This window comes from Camelus dromedarius, chromosome 34, assembly GCF_036321535.1.
Source record: "Camelus dromedarius isolate mCamDro1 chromosome 34, mCamDro1.pat, whole genome shotgun sequence".
Lineage (NCBI taxonomy): Eukaryota > Metazoa > Chordata > Mammalia > Artiodactyla > Camelidae > Camelus > Camelus dromedarius.
In genome coordinates this window covers 8,550,796-8,570,891 of record NC_087469.1, presented here as the reverse complement: position 1 = coordinate 8,570,891, position 20,096 = coordinate 8,550,796, and the positions used below count along the sequence as shown (strand labels likewise).

Sequence of the window (20,096 nt, the reverse complement as noted above, 5' to 3'; positions counted from 1 at the left end):
GCCTGGCTGGGATGTGTGTCCACCCCAGAGGATCAGAGCAGAGACCTGGAGTGTAGGAAAAGGCGAGTGGGGGCAGGATGAAGCACTAGAAGCTTGAGATCATTTGGAAATCCTACCCCCATGTCTCTGGGGTACCCAGAGCTCGTGGGCAGGGCAGGGCAAAACCCACGGTGCTCCATGAGCTGGAAAAACCGCTGCTGACTCCATTCCTTCCGGGACTGCTTGTCTTCTGATGAATTTTCCAACACTGAGCTGAGAAAAGCAGAGCACAGCAGGCACACATGCACATGCATGCACGCACATGCATGCACACACGTGCCAGGACCTGTGTGCCCGAGCACATGAGCGTGTACACGCTGTGCGCACTATACGCCTGTGCATGCAACAGAGAGACACACATTAGCCCGTCCACACTTGGACACACACATACATGCCTGCCGGCAGTTGCAGATGTACAAATGTTTCCTCTGTCCCTACCCTCCTGTGAGGCAACATTCCTGAGCCGCAAAAGGTGGCTGCAGGTGCTACCGTATTAAATATCGCCCAAGTGAGCCTGCTGTGACCCAGCAAGGTGGGAAGGGCCGAGGGGAGAGAGGATGAGGATGTTTCAAGGGCTGCCTGGTCTTGGGTGTGCATGACACTGACCGGCAGGGGAGAGCCAGGCTACAGGGAAGGAGAGTGCTTATCTCTGGGCATCCGGAGAGATCCTTGGCAGGATGCTGAGAGGCAGGCACAGAAATCCAACCTAGATTTGGTGTCTTCAGGGCCCCCTGTAGCTGAAAAATAATGTAACATAAAAGCATCTCTGGGCACGCAGGCTGAATGTTTAATTAACTCACAAGGCAGGGCTGCAACTGGGGCTCCTTGGCTTTGGCTCAGTGAAGGAACATCTCCATCCCCACATCTGAGGCTGCAGAGCCAAGTCAAGGGCATGAGGTGCTTTGTGCCCATGCTCAGTGAGGCCAGGACCCAGACGTAGTGCCAGGTCCCTATGGAGAGCCAACAGAGAATACACACACACGCACGCACGCACGCTCGCTCACTCACTCACTCACTCACTCACATATACCCCTGCTCCCAAGTGCCCGTTCTCCTCCCCGACACTCATTCTTTCCTTGCTGCTCCACAAGTCCCTGCTATGTGCTGGGAGCCTTCAGAGGAGGCCCCCTTTTACCCTAGAGAATGGATTGGGGGTTTCTATGGTCATGGAGCTTAAGAGAAAGCCAGCCCCCTGGCCAGATGCCTGCCATTGGCACAGGTGGAGGTTTGGAAGGAACCCCCTGGAATCTACAGGAAGGGGACGCAACAGGTCCTACAGGGGCAGATTGCCCAGTGTACGGGGCGGGGGAGGGCACAAAGGATGCTCCTGCCGTCAGCCCTGTTCCTCAGCAGAGGGAGCCAGGAGCATAGGAGCCAGCATCCTCCTTACTGGACAGACAGGGCTCCCGATGACGGCCGTGCTCATGACAAAGGCGAGGATGATGAGGAAGAAGCATCTATTTATCCATCCAGTGACGTAGTGCACCTGCTATATCCCAGGCCCTCTTCTATGAACACAGCTGTGCTCAAGGCAGACAAAAATTCCTGCCCTTGGGGAACTTACATTCTAGAGGAGAAATGGTTAATACACGAAATACGTGAAAGAGGTCTCATGTCAAATAGGGAGCGGGGATCAGAGCACCAAGGGGAGGGGAGAGTGGTTTGCAGTTTTAAACAGGGTGGTCAGGGAAGGTCTTCCCGAGAAGAGAGGGTTGCATAAAAGAAACTGAAGTGAGTTATTATTATTCCTAAAATATTAGACTTGTTACAACTGGAAAATTGGCATCAGGCTTTAGAGATTACTTGGTCCAACTCCTCCATTTTGCAGATGAGGAAACTGAGGCTCAGGGGCAGAGGCAGGGTGATGGGGAGGAGGCAGCTTGCCCACATGACTCATGGATAACAAAGTTATCTTTTCCCATCTCCGTGCTGCACAAGCAGAGAAGCTCCAACTGTGCACAGTGTCCATTCTCTGCTAAATAGGTACAATAAATAAACAGGTTCAGTCTCGAAGAGAGATCAAGAGAGACACCATAAAGTGTTTATGGGCCGGGCTGGTGATCAGCATGCCCTCTTCTGTGCAACACCCCCAAACAAGTGGCTGTCCTCGTGTGCCTGGAGTTATGGGGTTGTTGGAATGCCAGCCTGGAGCCGAGGAATTCTGTGGGCAGCTCTGGTCCCTGAAGAGTTTCTAGGGGGCACTTATCCCCTCACTGCACCACACCTGCCGCATCAACCCGTAGCAGGAGGGAGGGAGAGGGAACAAGGAGCCTACCTTGGACCTCTGGGGGTTGTCTGCTTATCTGCCTCCCACAGGACAGCAGCGCACTAGAGAGATCTGGCCAGCCCAGGTCAATGTCTGACCCCCTAGGATGGATGCCAGCTACTCTCTCCTTCGCTCAAATTGCAGAAGACCAGAAAGGAATGACAGCCCCTGGTTGGCCTCTGCCTCTTGGTTCAGGCTTTTCCCGCTCTCTCACTCCATGTATACTTTAAGGCATGTATGTCCTTTAACTCTTAGTCCAAATGGCACCTCCTCCATGCAGCTATGGTCACCCAACCAGATGACACCTCTCTCTGCTCTGAGTTCAGCATCTATGTGTTCCGGTGGTGCTTGTCCAATGACCACAGAGGGAATGTCTCACCTTCCCGAGCAAATGCTAAGCTTCTGGGAGTTCTAGCCATGTTTTAAACCTGCTTCTACTTTCCCCAGCTGACACAGAGCATAACGCCTTTATGGAGCAGGCATTTCATAAATATTAGATGAATTAGTTAATTAATGAATTAACCTGCCTTAGTAACTTTTTCCATTATCTGAATCCCTCCTTACTGAGAGAGCCAATCTTCCCCTCGCCTGAGCTAAATCTTCCTGCCTCATTTCAATCTCCACTTGTTCTCTGCTTGTTCTGTCCTCTATGGAAATGCAGTACTTGACCATCCCTCCCTGGGGCATGGCCCTCCAGGTCTGACAACCCCTCCTCCCTCTCCTCCCTACGCAGCTCCTGGCTCCGTGCTCTGCCGGCACCTTCCCCTCCACAGTCCCTTGTCGCTGCTGTGACTCTCCCCTTGTCCACAGGGCTCTTAAATCAAAGGAGCCGGCTCTGGTGCTGGGACAGCAAGGGTCTGACCCCCAGGAAGAGCCAACAGACAAGCTCCCAGCTCCAAAATTCTGTGGCATAAATACAGCATCTTGAAGAACAGCATAGAACTCCTTCTTCTTCTGGATGAACACTCACCTGTGCTCTCCCTGCCCCTTGCCCACCTCATAGGTGAACTTCTAAGATCAACCCAGGAAATGATATCCAGACATATGCTTATTCATTTACTCATCCCACAAGCTTTACTGGGCTCCTACAATTTGCCAGGTAAATAAGTCCTGGTTACTGCCCTTCAGGAGCTCCCAGGCACACAGGGAAGGTGGTGATGCAGTTACCCCACTGGTGTGTGATAAGGGCCTTGATCAAAGTGTGATCCAGGAGCTGCAGGGCTGTGCAGGAAGAGGGCAGGCTTCACAGAAGAGGTGGTACTGGAGCGGGGTCTGGAAGGATGAAGAGGAGTTTCCCGTCAGTCCTGCTGGGCCTTAGCTTTGGGTCTTCGTGGGAAGACTGGACCAGAACTGATCCTGCTAAGCCTAGGGAGACAAACTGGGTGGCAGATCTGCAACAATTCCATCAAAAAAGTCCAAGGAGGCCAGAGGACTCAATCTGATATAAGTGCCCCAAAGGGGAGGAAATGGGAGGCTCCACGAGCCCAACAAGGAATCTCTGGGGAATCACAGCAATGAGCATTGGGCCATTACTAGAGTCAGGGTTCCAGAGACATCTATCCGGAGATACCCAAGGCCCTGCAAACCACTCAGAACCCTGGGGACAAGGCCCCAACCCGGGGAGTAGTGGCAGCCGGAGATTGGGATGGGGAGATCCGGACAGGGACCAGAGCCCCAGAAAGTCTGGCTGGACTGAAGACCTGGGTTGGGTCCCATGGTGGAGCCCATGTGGTGGGACTGGTTGTGTCCACCAGGCCTGGGCTGAAGTTTGGAGCTGTGGGTATTCACAACCACAGCCAAAGTGAAGGGTGGGGTGGGAGATGACACTGAGGTCAGTTAAGGGCCCTGCGCAGGCATATGGCTCTCATCTCATAGGTCATGGGGGCAACATCCACCTAAATATCACTTCCTCTGGACCCAGAGCTCTTGGTCAGGAACTTTCCCATAGATCCAAAGAGCTGTCAAGGGTTTTGCCTTGTCCACACCTGGCCACTTCCCAGGGGCAGCTCCCTACTGAGCCCTGAAAATCCTTGGGGTGCAGGGAGAGCCTTGGGCATCATATGATGCCACTCATCCTTTTTCCCTCTGGGTTCATCACCTGCTGTGGCCGCTCTGGGTCGGGGGAGTAGCAGGCTTGCTAGGAGGGAGGGGTGGGGCTGGTGCCTGGGAGAAGGCTGGAGGACTGTGGACTGCCCTGTAATTTAATTATTTGGCTGCAGAAAGGAGATCGCATCTACTGGGTGCTCATCCTTGTTAAGCTAATTGTCTGTCTCCTTCTGTCTCTTCTCCCCCCTCTTGCTGGGGAAGTGGCTGTGGCCTAATTGAGTTATCATGAAGATAATGGCTGATGCTCTAGCCAGAGCTGAGAAAGGAGGATCCCTCTCACAGCCGCTCAGGTTCCAGACAGGCCCCTCCAGGGGCTGAGATGTGGGCGGCAAGAGAGGGGAGGGCCGACGAATCTCTAGGGGGAGGGAAGCCGTGCAGGTGAGTCTAACCAACTGGTTGTCTCGAAGGTGACAGGGCTCCCTCTCTGCTCTCTCCTGCCACCCAAGGGGAGCTCGTTTATGAGACAAAAGGGTCTCTGGTCTGGGCACCTGTGGGGCTTTCTCAGAGGCAACCAGGCAGCATAAGGCAATGCACTTGGACTTGGAGACCAGATTAGGTCCCTCTTAGAAGCTGGGTGATCTAAGGCAAATTACTTCTCTGCTCTGAACCTCAGTTTTCTCTTCTGTAAAATGAGGATAGTTAAGCTCACATCATATTTTTGGTGGTAGGACTCAGTGAGGTGGTGTGTATAAAGCAACTGAAACAACCAGTGATGGGAGCTTCCACTCACCCGTCCTAACCCGTGATGACAATGGAAAGGGCTGAGATGGGTGACGGGACCTCCACAGGAAGAGACCAGGGTCCAGCACTCTGGCTTTAGATGAGCAGCTGTGGGGTATGGACAGCCTCAGCATCTGGGGCACATCATCTCTGTCCATTCCAGGCCCCCAAACAGCTAGGAGATGCAGCTCTGGGATAGGACATTGGGCACAGGGGCGCCGGGGAACGGCTGGGAAGTCACGGTAAAAGCTGAGCAGTGTCAGGAAGCAGACGGGAGTCAAGAAGCACATGAGTCATCACCATTCAAGTTGCAGGACAGATCTGAAAGTCACGATTAGGGCAGGCCAGCCCAAGCCCTGAACAGAAACAGTGGGTCCAGGCCTGGGAGGGCAGAGGGATGGGAACCAGAGAACAATGGCAGGGCATCCCAAGAGACTCTGCATGTATAGGAGAACAGGCACCAGGACCCAGGGAACTCTATTCACAACCCACCACAGTGTTGGGAGGAGCCCAAAGGCGAGGCAGGTGAGGGCGTGCTGTCGGCCAGGCTAGGGCAAGTAGGGGCCTGACAGTAGCCCTCCTCTTGCCTTCCCAGTGCCCCCTCTAATCCAGCCCTTCGAGTTCCCACCTGCCTCCATTGGCCAGCTGCTCTACATCCCCTGCGTGGTGTCCTCGGGGGACATGCCCATCCGTATCACCTGGAGGAAAGACGGACAGGTGATCATCTCAGGCTCGGGCGTGACCATCGAGAGCAAGGAATTCATGAGCTCCCTGCAGATCTCCAGCGTCTCCCTCAAGCACAATGGCAACTACACGTGCATCGCCAGCAATGCAGCGGCCACCGTGAGCAGGGAGCGCCAGCTCATCGTGCGCGGTGAGTGGAGACAGGCCGGCGGCTGCGGGAAGGAGGGCCCAGCTCTGTCTGCTGCTAAAAACGGCCTCTCTAGAGTTCAGGTTTGAATGACGAGCTCTGGCAAAGTTGGCTCCAGCACGTGCCTCAAAGATCAAGTGGTTCTGACCTCTTACTCTCCAGACCTGGAAACCGAGGCCCTGATAGGGGATAACACCAGCTCAGTTGGTCACTAGTGAAATCAGAATTGGACTCAGAATTCCCAACTCCCAACCCAATGCTACTGGCAAAAGCCCTCAACGTCTTGGGTTTCAGAGGTGCCTGCTTCCAACTTTAGAATGGTCCAGGCAGGGCTGACATTGAATGGAAGGTGTCCAAAGCCAAAGAAAACCTATCAGAGGCTGAGATGACCTGTTCCTCCCCACCTTCTCTCTTTCTGCAGTGCCCCCTCGATTTGTGGTGCAGCCCAACAACCAGGATGGCATCTATGGCAAAGCTGGTGTGCTCAACTGCTCGGTGGACGGCTACCCACCACCCAAGGTCATGTGGAAGCATGCCAAGGGTAAGCCCCTGCCAGCCAGCATCTCTAAGCACGGCCAGGGATGGGTAGGGGAGGGTGCTAATGTGACTTGGGCCTGGCCCCTACCCACAATTCCTAGACCTAGGTTCTGAGCTCTAAGGGGACCCCAGACTGTACTTGAACTGGAGGTTATCCTCAGCCACCCCTAGGGTCTGTGGACCAGGGACAGCTTTCATGCTAAATCCAAATTTCCTCTTGTCCCCATAGGTTGACCTCTCCGCCTCTCCAGCCCTAGAACTCAATATAATCCACTCTCTCTATTCCTCTCCAACTCTCCGCACCCCATCCCAGGGTCTCAGAGTCTCATTGACCCCTGCTTCTCACCAGTCAAACTATTCTGGGATCTTGATCTTTTGTGGAACCCAGCTTCATCCCAAGGATGAATTTGGTGTCTGACTAAGCCCCAGGCCAACCTATTCTCCGAGACCATGTCCATGGCTGACTCTGGGGGACCTGGAGGAGGTACCCAAAGCCCCCCGTTGTAGGATAGCTGGCCTCTTTCCCAGGCCTGACTCCTAAGGCCAGGCAACTGCCATCTGTGGGCTCCATCGTCCCTCTGTCTATTGCCAAGTGGCCCAAAGACAACTCTTTCTTCTTCTCCAAGGAATTCACCCCAAAGGAAGCTAGTGCTAAGACAGACATTGAGCTGAGGCCCCTAACTCCATCTCCCTACCTCAGATCTGGGGCAGGGTCAGACCTCTGAGAGGGTCTTTCCTATTGCCCAGGACATGGGAACTATGTGAGCCCACAGCACTTTGGAGATGCTACAAAATGGCCCTAGATCAGCAAGGGAAAGGTATCAGAGCCATTCCTTGGGGTACTGCAGTCCACCCCGGCTTGCTCGCCCCTCGCCTAGACACCAGCCCTCCTAACTGCTGCCTCCTTTCAGGGAGCGGGAACCCCCAGCAGTACCACCCAGTGCCCCTCACCGGCCGCATTCAGATCCTGCCCAACAGCTCGCTGCTGATCCGCCACATCCTGGAGGAGGACGTCGGCTTCTACCTCTGCCAGGCCAGCAACGGCGTGGGCACCGACATCAGCAAGTCCATGCTCCTCACCGTTAAGAGTGAGTCCTGCCCCCGTTCCAGCCTCCCGGCTCCCCCGATCATAGGCCAAGGTCCGTCTCTGTCCTCACCCCGCCTCGCCACTTGGCTTCCATTGTTTCCTCTTTGAAGGGGAGGCAGGAAGGATTCCTAGACAGAGGTGGGCTTGGGAACCTCTGATGGGGGATTCAAAAACACTCTCATCTAAAACAATGACCTCACTCTGAATGACCCCAGCTCACAGCACTGCAGTCATGATAAGCTCATGATTTGTTGTACCAAAGTGTCATGTGACATCCCAGTTACTTGGCTCTGTAGGTTGGCAATTCCGTCTGAATAGTCATATCAGACAGTTTATTGCTGCTATTCAATGTGCATGTGCTTGTATATAACCTGTCTGTGGCTTAGAAAGGAGGAGACCATACACAATGTAGGAGAAAGGTCTGTGGGCAGAAAACCTGGGTTCCAATTCCAGACCCACCTGATAAGCTCTCTGGCTTTGGACAAGTGACTTCACGTCCCCAGGTTCCTTTTCTCACCTGTGTTAGAGGTTCCTTCCCAGCCTACTCAGCTCACAGAATTGTCATGAATAACACAGGTACTGATTTTAAAGGGAAAGAAGCTTCAGAGGAGCCAAAAGAGCAACAAAACTCACTATAACTTGGTGTCTATGGCTTCTAAATCTCCAGACACAGAGCCAGCATCAGTGGCCTTGGAAGTCTGGAATATCCCTGAATTCTGTTAAGTCACACACAGACGTTCCTACTGGGTGAGCCTATTCCTTTATGCTCTTAGGGGTCTGTATAATGGGCCCCCAAGAATCATGTCAGGACGCTATCCATCTGGCCCTCTGTTATGAAATGGACCACGGGCCATGGGGAACAGCAGTAAGAGCCTGAGTTATAGCATCTGACCAAGCTGATTGTGAATCTGGGCACTGTGACATGATTCCTGTGACCTGTGTAATGTACCGGATCACGTGGCCTCGCTGTACCTCATTTCCCTGATATAAAAAAATGAAAGTCACAAGAGCACCTTACCTGTTATGTTTTGTAGCAAGAGTAAGTCAGATGACATGTGTAACGCAGCCAGGGTGGTATCTGACACCCAGTGGGCCATCAGAGATTCCACCACCAGTTTTGTTTTTAACAGGAGACCCTCCAGGGTCCATGTAGGAAAGGCTGCCGAGAGCAGCGCCCAGTGTGCGGTCTGCCCGGCATCTCCCCAGAGTCCCTTCCTTTAAGAATCATAGCTTCTTTATCGCTTGCCAAACCCGTGTTCAGCTCAGCACAAGACAGGGAAGCCCCGGCGATCGATCGATGCTCTGGGAGCTCCGGGCGCCGGAATCCCCGCCCTGGGGAGCGGCTTCCCTCACACTATCAAAAAGCACTTTGTCCTTAATAAAACCAGGCAATCAATCTACATCCCTCAGCCAGGGAGAACTTTGCTAATTCTGCCTGCGTGAGGCGAGAGGAATAGTAGGCGCCTCGCAGAACTATCCTTGGTGTTTGATCCTTATCTCCCCTCTGTCAGCAGGAGAGAGAGCCCTAACTCGCAGGCTTTTTTTTTTTCCCCTGTCTTTGCTCTTTTTCTCTAAGTTAGGGGATTCCGCTGAGCAGGTGTGGCTGTGCCTGTGTGGCCTGGCGATGAGGCGGGCATGGGTGTGGGAGATGCGGTGGCCAGGAGGTGGGCTGTGTGCGAGGAGACCCGGTTCACATCAGGCTGTCCCTGATGTCCTGGGGGGTCCTGGGCAAGTCACCTCCCCTCTCCGGGCCTGCATTCTTCTGTGCCATCCTCACTTCCCAACCCACGCAGGAGCCATGAAAGCACATTGTGTAAATCCAAGGCAGCCTCGTGAACACATACAACACAAAATGACGCATGCGCACACACGCGGTCCCGGTGGCGGTGACCGCTGGCCCCTCCTCCCCAGGGGTGATGGGAGTCTCGTGTTCCTCATCACCTGTGGGCAGAACCTGGCCCTCGTTCCTTCCTCCCCCCTGCCATGTCCTCATTTCGGCTGCTTTGCCACTCTGCTCTGCTTCCTTCCATAGTAAAGCACCCACACCGCCTTCCCTACATCTGCTGCGTCTCACCAACACCTCCGGGTCATGTTTTCTCACTCACTGCAGCTCCCTCCTCCACTGCCTGTGACACAGTTTCTCCTCGCTTCTCACTGGGCGCCCCCTGCCTCACACAGCCCTCCCCCAGCGGCTGCTTTCCAGCGGTGCCCCCACCCACTCTCTGCACACTTGGGGCCTCCAAACCCTCTCCCGCGTGTGCTGCCTCAGGTGACCCTTTCCTCACACCCCCTTTCTGTCACAAACGCCCCCTTCCCCCTCTGCCTCACTCTCCCCAGTGACCTGCCAGCCATGCTAGAGGCCCCCTGCCCCTCTGAGTGCCAGCAGGAGAGGAAGAGGCAGGGCGAGGGGTATCTGAGACCTGAGGGCAATCGGTGTGGAGGGCTGAGCATGGCCAGAGCCTCTGCCTGGTGTTGGAGGGTCTGACTGCTTTCCTGTAGCAGCCTGGATCATTCCACCCCGTATCTGGCTCCCAGAAGATGCTCCCGTGACACTGAGACAGTGTGAGGGGGTGAGGCCTGGGTGGTCCTAACCTTTGGGAACTTCCCTGCTGCCTCCTGTTTCCTTTAGGTGGGCAACCGGCTCCAGGTAACCCACCCTCAGCTCCACATCCTTCCCCCTGCCTGCTCTGCCCTTTTCCTCCTTCATCCTCCCTCAACCTCTCCTGCCTTCCCAACTCTGACTTCAGTTGAAAGAACACAGGTAGATGGGGAAGGAGGTGCAGGACCTGGGCATGTGGGTCACCGATGGGGTTGCCAGGGCAGAGCCCTTCCTAGTCATCCCTCAGTCCATCTCAGACACCCCACACCACCAACTCTCCCCCTCACCCAGCTGCAGAGCCAGGAACAGTAAGACCTGCCATTTGCAAAACCAGCTTCCCGTCTTTCCTTGACGCCTCTAACACACTCAGGAGAATGTTGACCTGATACGGCTCCACCTTGTCAGATCTCATACTTGCATGAACTCTCAGAAGGCAAACTGACCTTAGTCTCCACTTTTGCCACATAGAAGTAAGAAGGTAGATATATCAAAGGGGGACATACATCATAAAAAGCATTCAAGTGTCGAACTGGACATTTGTGGTTGGCTTTTGTTGGGGAGTGTCTACACCATTGACCCCAACATTTTCCAGTGGTAATTTAACAGATGCTCACTGAGCACTCACTAAACAGCCCATAAAGCTCTGTGGCTAAGAGCACGGACTTTAGAACCAGACAGACTTGGGTTCAAATCCCAGCTCTGCCACATGGTAGCTGTGGGTTCTTAGACAATGATGTCTATAAGCCCCCATTTCCTCCTCTGTAAGTTTAGAATTACAATGCTTTTGACTCGTTGGTAAGATTCAAGTGAGACATTCAGTTAGAGAAATTAACACAGGATCTGGCACAAAATACACATTCCATAATCATTAGCAATCATTAGTTTTAGGTGCTGAAAATTCTAGTGATGGGTGAAATGGAATTGCTCCCCCCAGGGAATTTAGAATCTTGACGAGAGGAGCTGGACAGATACCCAAAATAACTATAATACACAAAATGGTAAGTGCCTTAAAATGCAGCAAACAAGATGATACAAAGAGAATCAGGAGTGGAGGGATCAATTTTAGTTTAGGGGGCCAACAAGGGAATGTCAAGAAAAGCTCCACCAAAGCAGTAGTTGGCAAGTAGGTCTTGAAAGATGAGAAGGAGTCTGACAAGAACCAATGGGAGCAAAGGGCATTCCATTCCAGGGTGAGGACAAAGTATAGTAAGAGGGTGGAGGCAGGAAAATCCGTGCATGTCAGTAGATGAGGTGGGAACTTACAGTGTCTGGTGGACAGGGAGGGGAGGGTGGACAGGGAGAAAAAGTGTGAGGTGCTTACGAGCTTTGGAAGCTAAATGTTTCTTTCTACGTAGTAGACATTTCTTTGACTCCTGATAATCAGGCACCAAACCAGAGTTCCAGGAGCCCAGGGGTCTGGTGGGGGCTGGGATTCCAGAGCTGGTTCTTAGAGAACTGCCATCTAGAACCTTTCCTTGGGGCCTCAGATTTCTAAGAGTTTGTTAGAGGAAGCAAAATGCTTTCCTAGTCCCTGGACACCCTTGCTGGCAACCATCGAGGCCCAATTGATCCCCACTCCTTCCTGACCCCCAGAGTGTGTTGTTGAGCCCATGATGTCCTGAGCACACAGCCCAGCCTGATACAAGTACAGCACTTGACAGTGTACAAAGCTCTTCCTATATCTTCTCTGAGAGGCTGGCAGGGAATAGTGTCCTCTCAGGGAAGGGAAGGTACCGGCTAAAAGTCATTGGGTGACATAGTCCCAGCTAGATAGGAGCTTGCCTCTGTGGACTCATGGTTTGGTAGAAAGAGCACAGACCAAGAGACAGAAGCCTGGATGCTGGTAACAGCTCCGTGACTCACTGGCTCCGTATCCGGGAGCCATCCCTTCCCGTCCCTGGGCCTCAGTTTCCTCGTCTGTACAATAAAAGATCTGGAATAGAATCCACTTGTAGCTGATCCTGAGACCCCTGCCATCTCAGACCATCTATGATTCTACCTTTGTGCGTGGTCCTTTCAGGGCACCAGACTGCCTCCCAGAGCTAGGTTGAAAAATAAATGTAATTAACAGAGGAAAATACTACATCTGTAGAGCTACCTTTTATCTCCCTTTTAAAATGTAAAGTTAAAAAAGGAAGATCATGACCAAATGAGGAGGAGGCAATCCCTCCTCCAGCTGACGTGGGGTGGGGGTGGCAGGGAATAAAGCATCTTCAAAGAGAATGCTTCACTGAGAGGCAGGTACAAAGCCGGACTGCTTAGTCCAGTGTGCAGGGGGCTGGCTGTGTCTTGATGCCACCACTGCATGGAACTTGGCAGCCCACTTGCGCCAGAGGTTCCCTGATTAGACAGGTCCTATTACATCCCCTAGACTCCCCTCCACTCTGTGAAGGCTCCAGTGGTGGAGCCAAGGCAAAGCCCGTGGCCAATTAAACCCATAAGGGCTCTTTGTTTGGTCTGAGTTTTGATTTGTTTGTTTAGCAAAATGTCAGACCAATTAAAGGCAAATCCAAGAGCCCTCCAGAGCGCACATGCAGCTGCAGAGTCACAGAACACAGGAGAGAAGAGAGGAGAAGCCAAGTGGGGAGTGGGGGAGTGGGGGCCCACCCTGGTGGAAGGAAGCCCCAAGCCTGGCTAGACCAGGTCACCCAGCCAGTGGTTCACCATTGGTGCAGAGGTCTGGATGTAAAACCTTGGGAACACAACTGTGTATCCGATGACCTGAGATTGTCCTAATTTCAAATTTGCCCAAAGGAAACCCTTCCCTGTCAGGCAGAAGCAGCACCTCCCTTACATCTGGTGACTGGGGCTCCTGCTCTATACACAGCAGCCCAGAGCCCACACCTCCCCTTCTAGCCCACACTCAGGGTACCCAGGCAGGGAAGTCCCTGCCCCGATGCCCCAAGCTGACTTCTAGGACTTGCCAAGGCATCTTCCCCAGTCTGTCTTCCCAAGGACACCCTGCCACGAGCATGCTCTCCAGACCTGGGTGGTGGCTGTTTGCAGGGGGAGCTGAACATGTGGATTGGGATGTCCACACGTGTATTTGTAAGCCTCTCAGCTCACAGGAGGAAACTGAGGCCCCAAGAGGCCCAACCCACAAAGCAGTCACCACCTCTCCACCCTCACCCCCACAGTCAGTCCCCAAGACCATGAGCACGCAAGAGCTTCCAGGTGGGTCTGGGCTCTAAGGCATCATTCAAGGCTTGCTGTGTTCAGCTCCAGCAGGTCTAGCTATGAATAACAAAATTCCACTCGTCATACTTGCCAACCAAGGAAAGTGTGCCAGTAAACATTTGAACTATCACTGAGCACCTCTGTTTACTAGATCAGAAAACACAGACAGACAGCCAAAGCAGTGCCTCCAGCCCCTGCCCAAAGTGGGGAGCCCAGAACTGCTCCCCCAGTCAACGATCAATGCCCCTCTGAATCACAGGGGGAGGAATAAATGGTCAGATCAGTCAAGCCATAAACGCGTAATTCCTAAGTAGCCCCTCTGTGCCCAGCATGGGGTCAAGGTCTGAGAGAGAAGGGCAAGATGAAGTCAACTTCACTGCCCTCAGGGAACTTACAGGCTCGTTAGGAAGCTGGAACTAACCTTCGGGAAACCAGGCAAGATCACACGCTAAAAATTTTGGCTCTACACGTGCAGTGTTGGGTTTGAGAAGGAAAAACCTGGTGTGGACAGACATGGTCAGACAGAGCTTTCTAGAGGAGAGGGACTCGGAGGAAGCCTTAGGAATAGGCAGGGCTCGGATAGGCAAAGGGAAGAAAGTTGGGCAGGCAGGTGGGAGGAACAGGAGGAGCCAAGACACTGGGGTCGGAAATCCATGTGGGAGGCAGTGAGGAGGACGTCTGCTGGGAGAGCAAGGGGGTGAGGTGGGATGGATCAAGGCATCAAAGTCTGGCTATGATACTAGGACCCTGAGCAGGGAGTTAGAGAAAAGGGGGAGCCTAAGAGTCATTGAGAAGGAACAGGGGATGACAGGTCGTGTTGTCTCCTTTTGTGTCTGAAAGGATTCTGATGTTCAGGGTCATTTCGGAGTGGAGTGTTCTCTCATCTCGAAGACAAGGACGAAAATACGACCTCGTAGGGTCGACGGGGGTGGATTTCATGAAATCATTCATGTAGAGCATTCACCAGGGTGCATGGCACATCATAAGCATTCAATAAACATTAGCTATTTTAATTATTACTAACATTTTCCCGATATTCTGGGGAAAGTAGAAGACCAGAGGCAGGAGAGAACCAGGTCCCACCCCCGTTAGAGGGTACTAACCCCAGCTCCCAACCCCTGGCCAAGGAGCCAAGAGAGGACCAACGGATCCACTTTATGGGTGGAGAAAGGAAGGCCTGGCGAGCTAGAGTGTCAGCCAGGCCCACCCTGCGGCAGATATGGGGCTCCAGTCCGGGTCTCAAAGGTGCTGCCGTTCTCCGTGACCAGCACCCCAACCCCCTTCATACACACACTGCTTGCCAGCTCTGCTCCCCTTGTAAACGGGCAGTGGACAGCTCAGGTCCCTGGGCCCCCGGCTCCCTGGCACCTCCCCACCAGCTCTCAGAGCTGAGGCTGATTGCTTCCATGCAATTTGAATTAATCTCATGCTTCAGGTGGAGCTTGGCTAATCAGGGGCGACAAGAAGCCGAAGTGGGTGCAATCAAATTAACAACGCTAGGCCCTGGCTCTTTAAGAAGGGAAAAACAAAGCCGGCACCAGAAGGCTCCCCCACAACCAGCCCTTCCCAGGGGAAGCCTGGAGCCGCTGCCAGGGCTGAGCACAGAGAGCTTCTCCCGCGGCTGCCACACCCCAGGCCGACCACCCCACACGCCAACAATGCCCGTTTGTGGAGGCTTATCTCACACCGCCAAACAGGGCTTCTGTTCTTGTCAGGATCTTGTTAACATGGAGCAGGGACACAAGCCTTTCGGAGGAGGGAGGGGAGTGGGCTGGGTTCGGGGGAGGGAGGGGCCCACGCACCTCAAATGGGTCCATGTAATCCATTCAGAAACAAAAGGAGACAAGAGCCTCTGAGCCAGGAAGCCCCCTTCTCCCCTGGCAAGGTGGGTTTGCAGAGCTCTCTAGGGTGTGTGCTGTCCCCTGGAAAAGCTTCTCCAAAAGCAAGGAGGAGGACGTCCAGAAAAGCATTTTTGTGTGCCCAGAGAGAGCATCCTTTTTAGCAAAAAACTCTGAGACTCCTGGAGAGACTTCAGTTAGACTCTCAGAGGGACTTCCTGAGAAGGTCAGGTCTCGCCTTGGGATTGGTAAAGAACATCACGACTTTGCTGCTCTTCTTCCAACCTTATTGGCTTTGAGGTCATCTTGCTTGAGCTAGAGGAAGGACCAGAGGGGCATCCGCAAGAGTTGGGGGTGGAAGAGGAGGGTCATCCTGCCCTATAGTTCTTCCCTCAGACTCTGTGAGATGCTCTCAACCCCTCCCCCAAGCCCATCACCTAAAAGAGCAGAACAGCCTTACCCCTCGCTGTCCGGGTTCCCAGACCCATCTGCTTTCCCCCAAGTCTGGCTGTATTTCTATTCAGAGAAGCTGGGCTCTTTGCACCCCCATTCTGCTCCCCTGCCCACCATCCTTCTCAGACCAGCGTCACATCACAGGTAAAACTACAGATGCCCTCAATCCTGGCTCTGCTGCTTATTAACTCTGTGGCCTCAGTTTCCCCATCTGTAAAGTGGAAATAAAAATAGGGTTGTTGTGAAGATTGAGTTACCGTGTGTAAAAGAATACAGAATAGTGCCCAGCACAGAGTAAGCCCTGCAAGGATTATAATATACTTTTGCCCACGAATGGAGTTAAAAAGTGCCCCAAGCTTCCTTTTGGAAATAACATTCCACGCCCCTTTCCCATTGTATCAGGCCTCTCCCAGCAGCTGGTGGCATTCCCGTCCATCTTCTTCCACATCCTCCTTCCCACACACACACTGCGCCTCTCCTTTGGGTATTCATAACTGCATTTTCCCTCCCTGGTGACTCGGGGACTGTCAGAAACACCAGCTGAGCTCTCATCACCAGCAGGAGGAGAGGGAGGGAGACGGAGACAGAGAAGTCCTGACTCACCACCCCCCTAACCCCTGCCCCAAGCCCCGCCGACCCTAGACTGGCCTCCTGGCCCGGCCCAGCTCTACCCCAGTTTTCAGCCAACTTCTGCACTCCCCTCAGAATCCCTCCACACCGTGTCATCCCCACCCAGCTTCTCACTCCTGGGACAAAGCCCGGGATGGAAGAACAACCCACCAGGCAGGAGAAAGCTGGATGAAACCAGAGGAAAGGACGCCAGTGAATTATCAGCAAACTTGGGGCTTCGTCATCTTCCTGTGGTTCTCCAGCTGTGTGACTTTAGACAAACCACTTAGCCTCTCTGAGGCTCCGTTTCCTCACTGGTACTCTGGGGGCTAAAAGCTCCCGGACCACTTCCTTAACAAGAAGGAAGCTCCTGATAAAGGGTGTGCTGGTGCTGTGTAAGCTGCAAGGAGCAGCTTATGAGGTGGGACCCCAGAGAAGGGGGAAGAATGAGTAAGGGAGGGACCAAGTAGGTGCAGAATTTATCACCCCCGCGGCAGGATCTAGGGGCCCTAGAACTCCATCCCCAAGCCTGGGGGTTGGTCTGAAAGTCTGTGGATGCTGGGGGTGAGCAAGGAAGCAGAGTTGTCTCGTGGTGTTTTAAAAAAATCTATCAGCCTCTCACATCAAATTAAAATGTAAATAGCAGCTGGTCCGGGCAGGACCTGGGGGTGACAGGAGCTGGCCTGCGTGTAATTTCACAGACAGGAACCGGTTACATCGGATTCTGACAACTGTCTTGTTTCTGAAATTGATTTCCTCTCCCCTCGGCTTACTGCCCCAGGAGGGCCCGGCAGCGAAGGGAGGGGGGTGGTTCCACTGGCCAGTACCCATCTCTTCTCTGTGACTCCTGCCAATAAGGCCCCATCAGAACCAGGAGGAGGAAATCTGAGACTTCTACAGGTCTGTAAGGCTGTGGCCTGAGCACCCCCGGTGAAGCCCCTCCCTTTCACTGGAGTGAATCTGACTGTGGACCAGGACAGGCTGCCCAGGGACCCTGGGGGAGCAAGACAGGCACCCAGGGCTTGGGAGCCGGCCTTCTTTCCACAAGTGCACGCGAAGTCCTGAGCGGGGATGCTTTTCCCCTGGAGAGGTTTCCAGTCAGACAAGGAGCCAGGGATGCTGCAGTATGACACGTGCCGTGCTGGGGGTGCTCGATGCCCAGAGGAGGGGCATCTGCAGTGACGGGGGTGTCAGGAGTCATCAGGAAGCCTCTTGGGCTTCTACCAGGCTTCACCCCAATTTGGCTGTGTGCAGACTGACACTGTACCTGGCACTGAGGTTGTAAAGCTTTGAATAAGACTGGCCCAGCTCACCCCAGGACCCCAGGGAAAAGCCTGCTCTCCCCACCTGAAGAAGCTGTGTTGGAAGGAGCTATGTATTAAGGGGCAGCTCACCCACTTGGGTCTCCCTGATGCCCTTAAGCCCAGCCCCTCCCTGTTCCCAAGTCCCCAGAGAATCTCCCACTGCATCCCTCTTTGTAAAAAGAAATTAGGTTTCCCTGGCTGTTAATTGAATTACACTGCAGGGAAGCAGAGAAGTTGTGTCTCATTAAAGCCTCCTGTGTCCTCCTGGAGCACTGTGTTGCCTTTGTGGCTGCTATCAGCTCTGGTCACGCAGAACTCAGCCCTGTGCGTACAACCTCCTCTCCCTCCCCGGCTCCCCTTCCTGTATCCCTAAAGCTGCAGTCCCTGATGCCTGCCCTAGGAGTGGCCTGCTGAGGCTGCCCACCACAGAGCAGTCACAGCGTTTTGGTGACAGCCAAATTCCACTTCCCAAAGCCAGATACTGTGTGCACATGTGGCAGACAGTGAGAGGTGGCCTGCCCCTGCAACCACAGTAGCACAGGCTTGAAGAGGGAAGCACTGCCTTCCGGAAGTCTCAGTTTCCTCATCTGAAAAGTGGAGATAGTAAGACTTACTTCTCACAGCTGTTGTTAGGGGAGGTCAGTGAGCAATGAACCAAGGGGCCAAAGCATCCAGTGATTGCCTGCTCCATCAGAGCATCACGGCCACAGGGAGGCCATGGCACTGAGTCAAGAAATACATCAGGACCCAGGCTTTGGAGCTGGAGGATAATAACAGTACCTCCCCCACATGACTTTATTCATGAAAAGTACTAGAATACTGCCAGCACGTGGTACACAGTCAGTTCCCAGTAAAAAGTAACCATAAAAGTGTGTGTGAGTGTGTAGCGGGATCGTGCACTTACGTAATGCAAGACTGTGAGTAGGTGCGTGTTAGACAATCACATCAGGATACTGACATGCAATTGACAATTGCATCAGGTTACATGTGTGACGCCACATGTGAGTTTACAGTAAGGATACCAGAGTGCAGGCTGTGAGGGTGTGTCTGTGTGTGTGTGTGTGTTTATCTGTGCTTCTGCAGGTGACTGCACATGAACATCTCTAGGGAATTCTTGGGATCTGCCTTCAACCCAGAAAGTGCTCTGGGGCGCAGCTGGGCCTCAGTGCAGTGAGGGTTCAGTCATGTTTACTGCTGCAATTCAGTGGAGCTGAGACCTTGTGGAATAATACCCAGATTTCTTGAGGAGCCGCTACACGGCAGGCACTTTATATAGATGGACTGTTTGCCCCCATAATGACTCTGCAGGGTCAACAGCCATATCTTCGCATCACAGAGAATGAGCCTGAGGCTCAGAGAAGTCAAGTGGACTGTCTTGAAGACCACACAGCTGGTAGAGACGAAGGTAGAACTCACATCTGTCTGGCCTCCAAGCTCTTCAAGCTGGGTGGGGTCCACAGGAGCAATCTCCTCTTCTTCACAGATGGGCTTCCCTGAACCTGCTGTGACAACATCGGGTTGTGCCACGTGGTGCTCATTGCCATAACAGTGGTGAAGGGAGCCCACCCCTATCCCCAGGTGTGGTTATTACTCGGGGCTGAAGGACCAAGTGGGTTCTTGAGGTCCTGTTGTCTCTGGTTTTCCCTGTGTCTGTCTCTTCAAACAAACCTGATTAGGAAGACTCTGTGAGGTGGGACGGGCACGTATGGATGCACAACTTGTGCACTGCTCAAACGTACATAGCCTAAGGGGCAAGTGGAGCCTGGGCCCCAGTCTCTGCTCCCCTGGCACCATGTTGCATCCTGCCAGAGGGGTGCCTTTATAACTACACACAGGCCCTGGACAGGCTGATCAGTCCTACCTGGAGAGCAAACAGGGGTGAGCTGCAGATTTCTCACTCTGGTGCAGAGCTTTGAAGTTCTCCTACCAAAGAAAGACTCTTCCTTTCCTCTCCCTTCCTTAGAACTCTGAACTATGCTGAGGCTTGACCCTGTTATCATCCCCCTTGTGCATGCACACATGCATGCACACACACATGCACACACACATGCACACGCACGCACACACATACACACACCTCGACATGAACATCTCCCAGCTCCTCTGTGGCTTTAGCAGCAGCCCCTTGGGAACAAGGACTCCTCTTCCCCAGGAAGGCCTCAGGGCTCAGGCCCCCCAGGGGTGCTGGGCCCCAGTCTCTGACCAACTGGGGATCAGTGGGGAGAGTAGAAACAGCCCACGTGCCCCTCCCTCCCACACCCCCTCATTTCAATCCTCTAGGAAAAATGGAGACTTCTGCAATGCAAGGCCCGAATTGTTGATGTAAAATCTTACTCTATATTCCACCCAGGTTTATACGAGTGAATTATGCAAATCTTTGATGGAAAAATATTCCTCCGCACATCCTTGAGAGTGTAAAACCTTAGTCAATAATTCATACTCGCATGTCTCTGACTGCAGGCTTTTTCTTCATTATAACTTGCACCTCAT

At 53.3% G+C, this 20,096-nt stretch overlaps 1 protein-coding gene across 2 annotated transcripts in view; it reads left to right on the top strand.

Moving 5' to 3' along the window:
• DSCAML1 (DS cell adhesion molecule like 1) overlaps window positions 1–20,096 on the top strand; it is a 314,600-nt gene that overhangs the window by 245,175 nt on the left and 49,329 nt on the right. For both annotated transcript variants that reach the window (XM_064482082.1, XM_064482083.1), the window contains exons 9-11: window positions 5,727–6,005; window positions 6,424–6,543; window positions 7,451–7,627. In XM_064482082.1, the coding sequence (XP_064338152.1) occupies window positions 5,727–6,005; window positions 6,424–6,543; window positions 7,451–7,627 (576 nt within the window). The remainder of the gene's footprint in view (window positions 1–5,726; window positions 6,006–6,423; window positions 6,544–7,450; window positions 7,628–20,096) is intronic.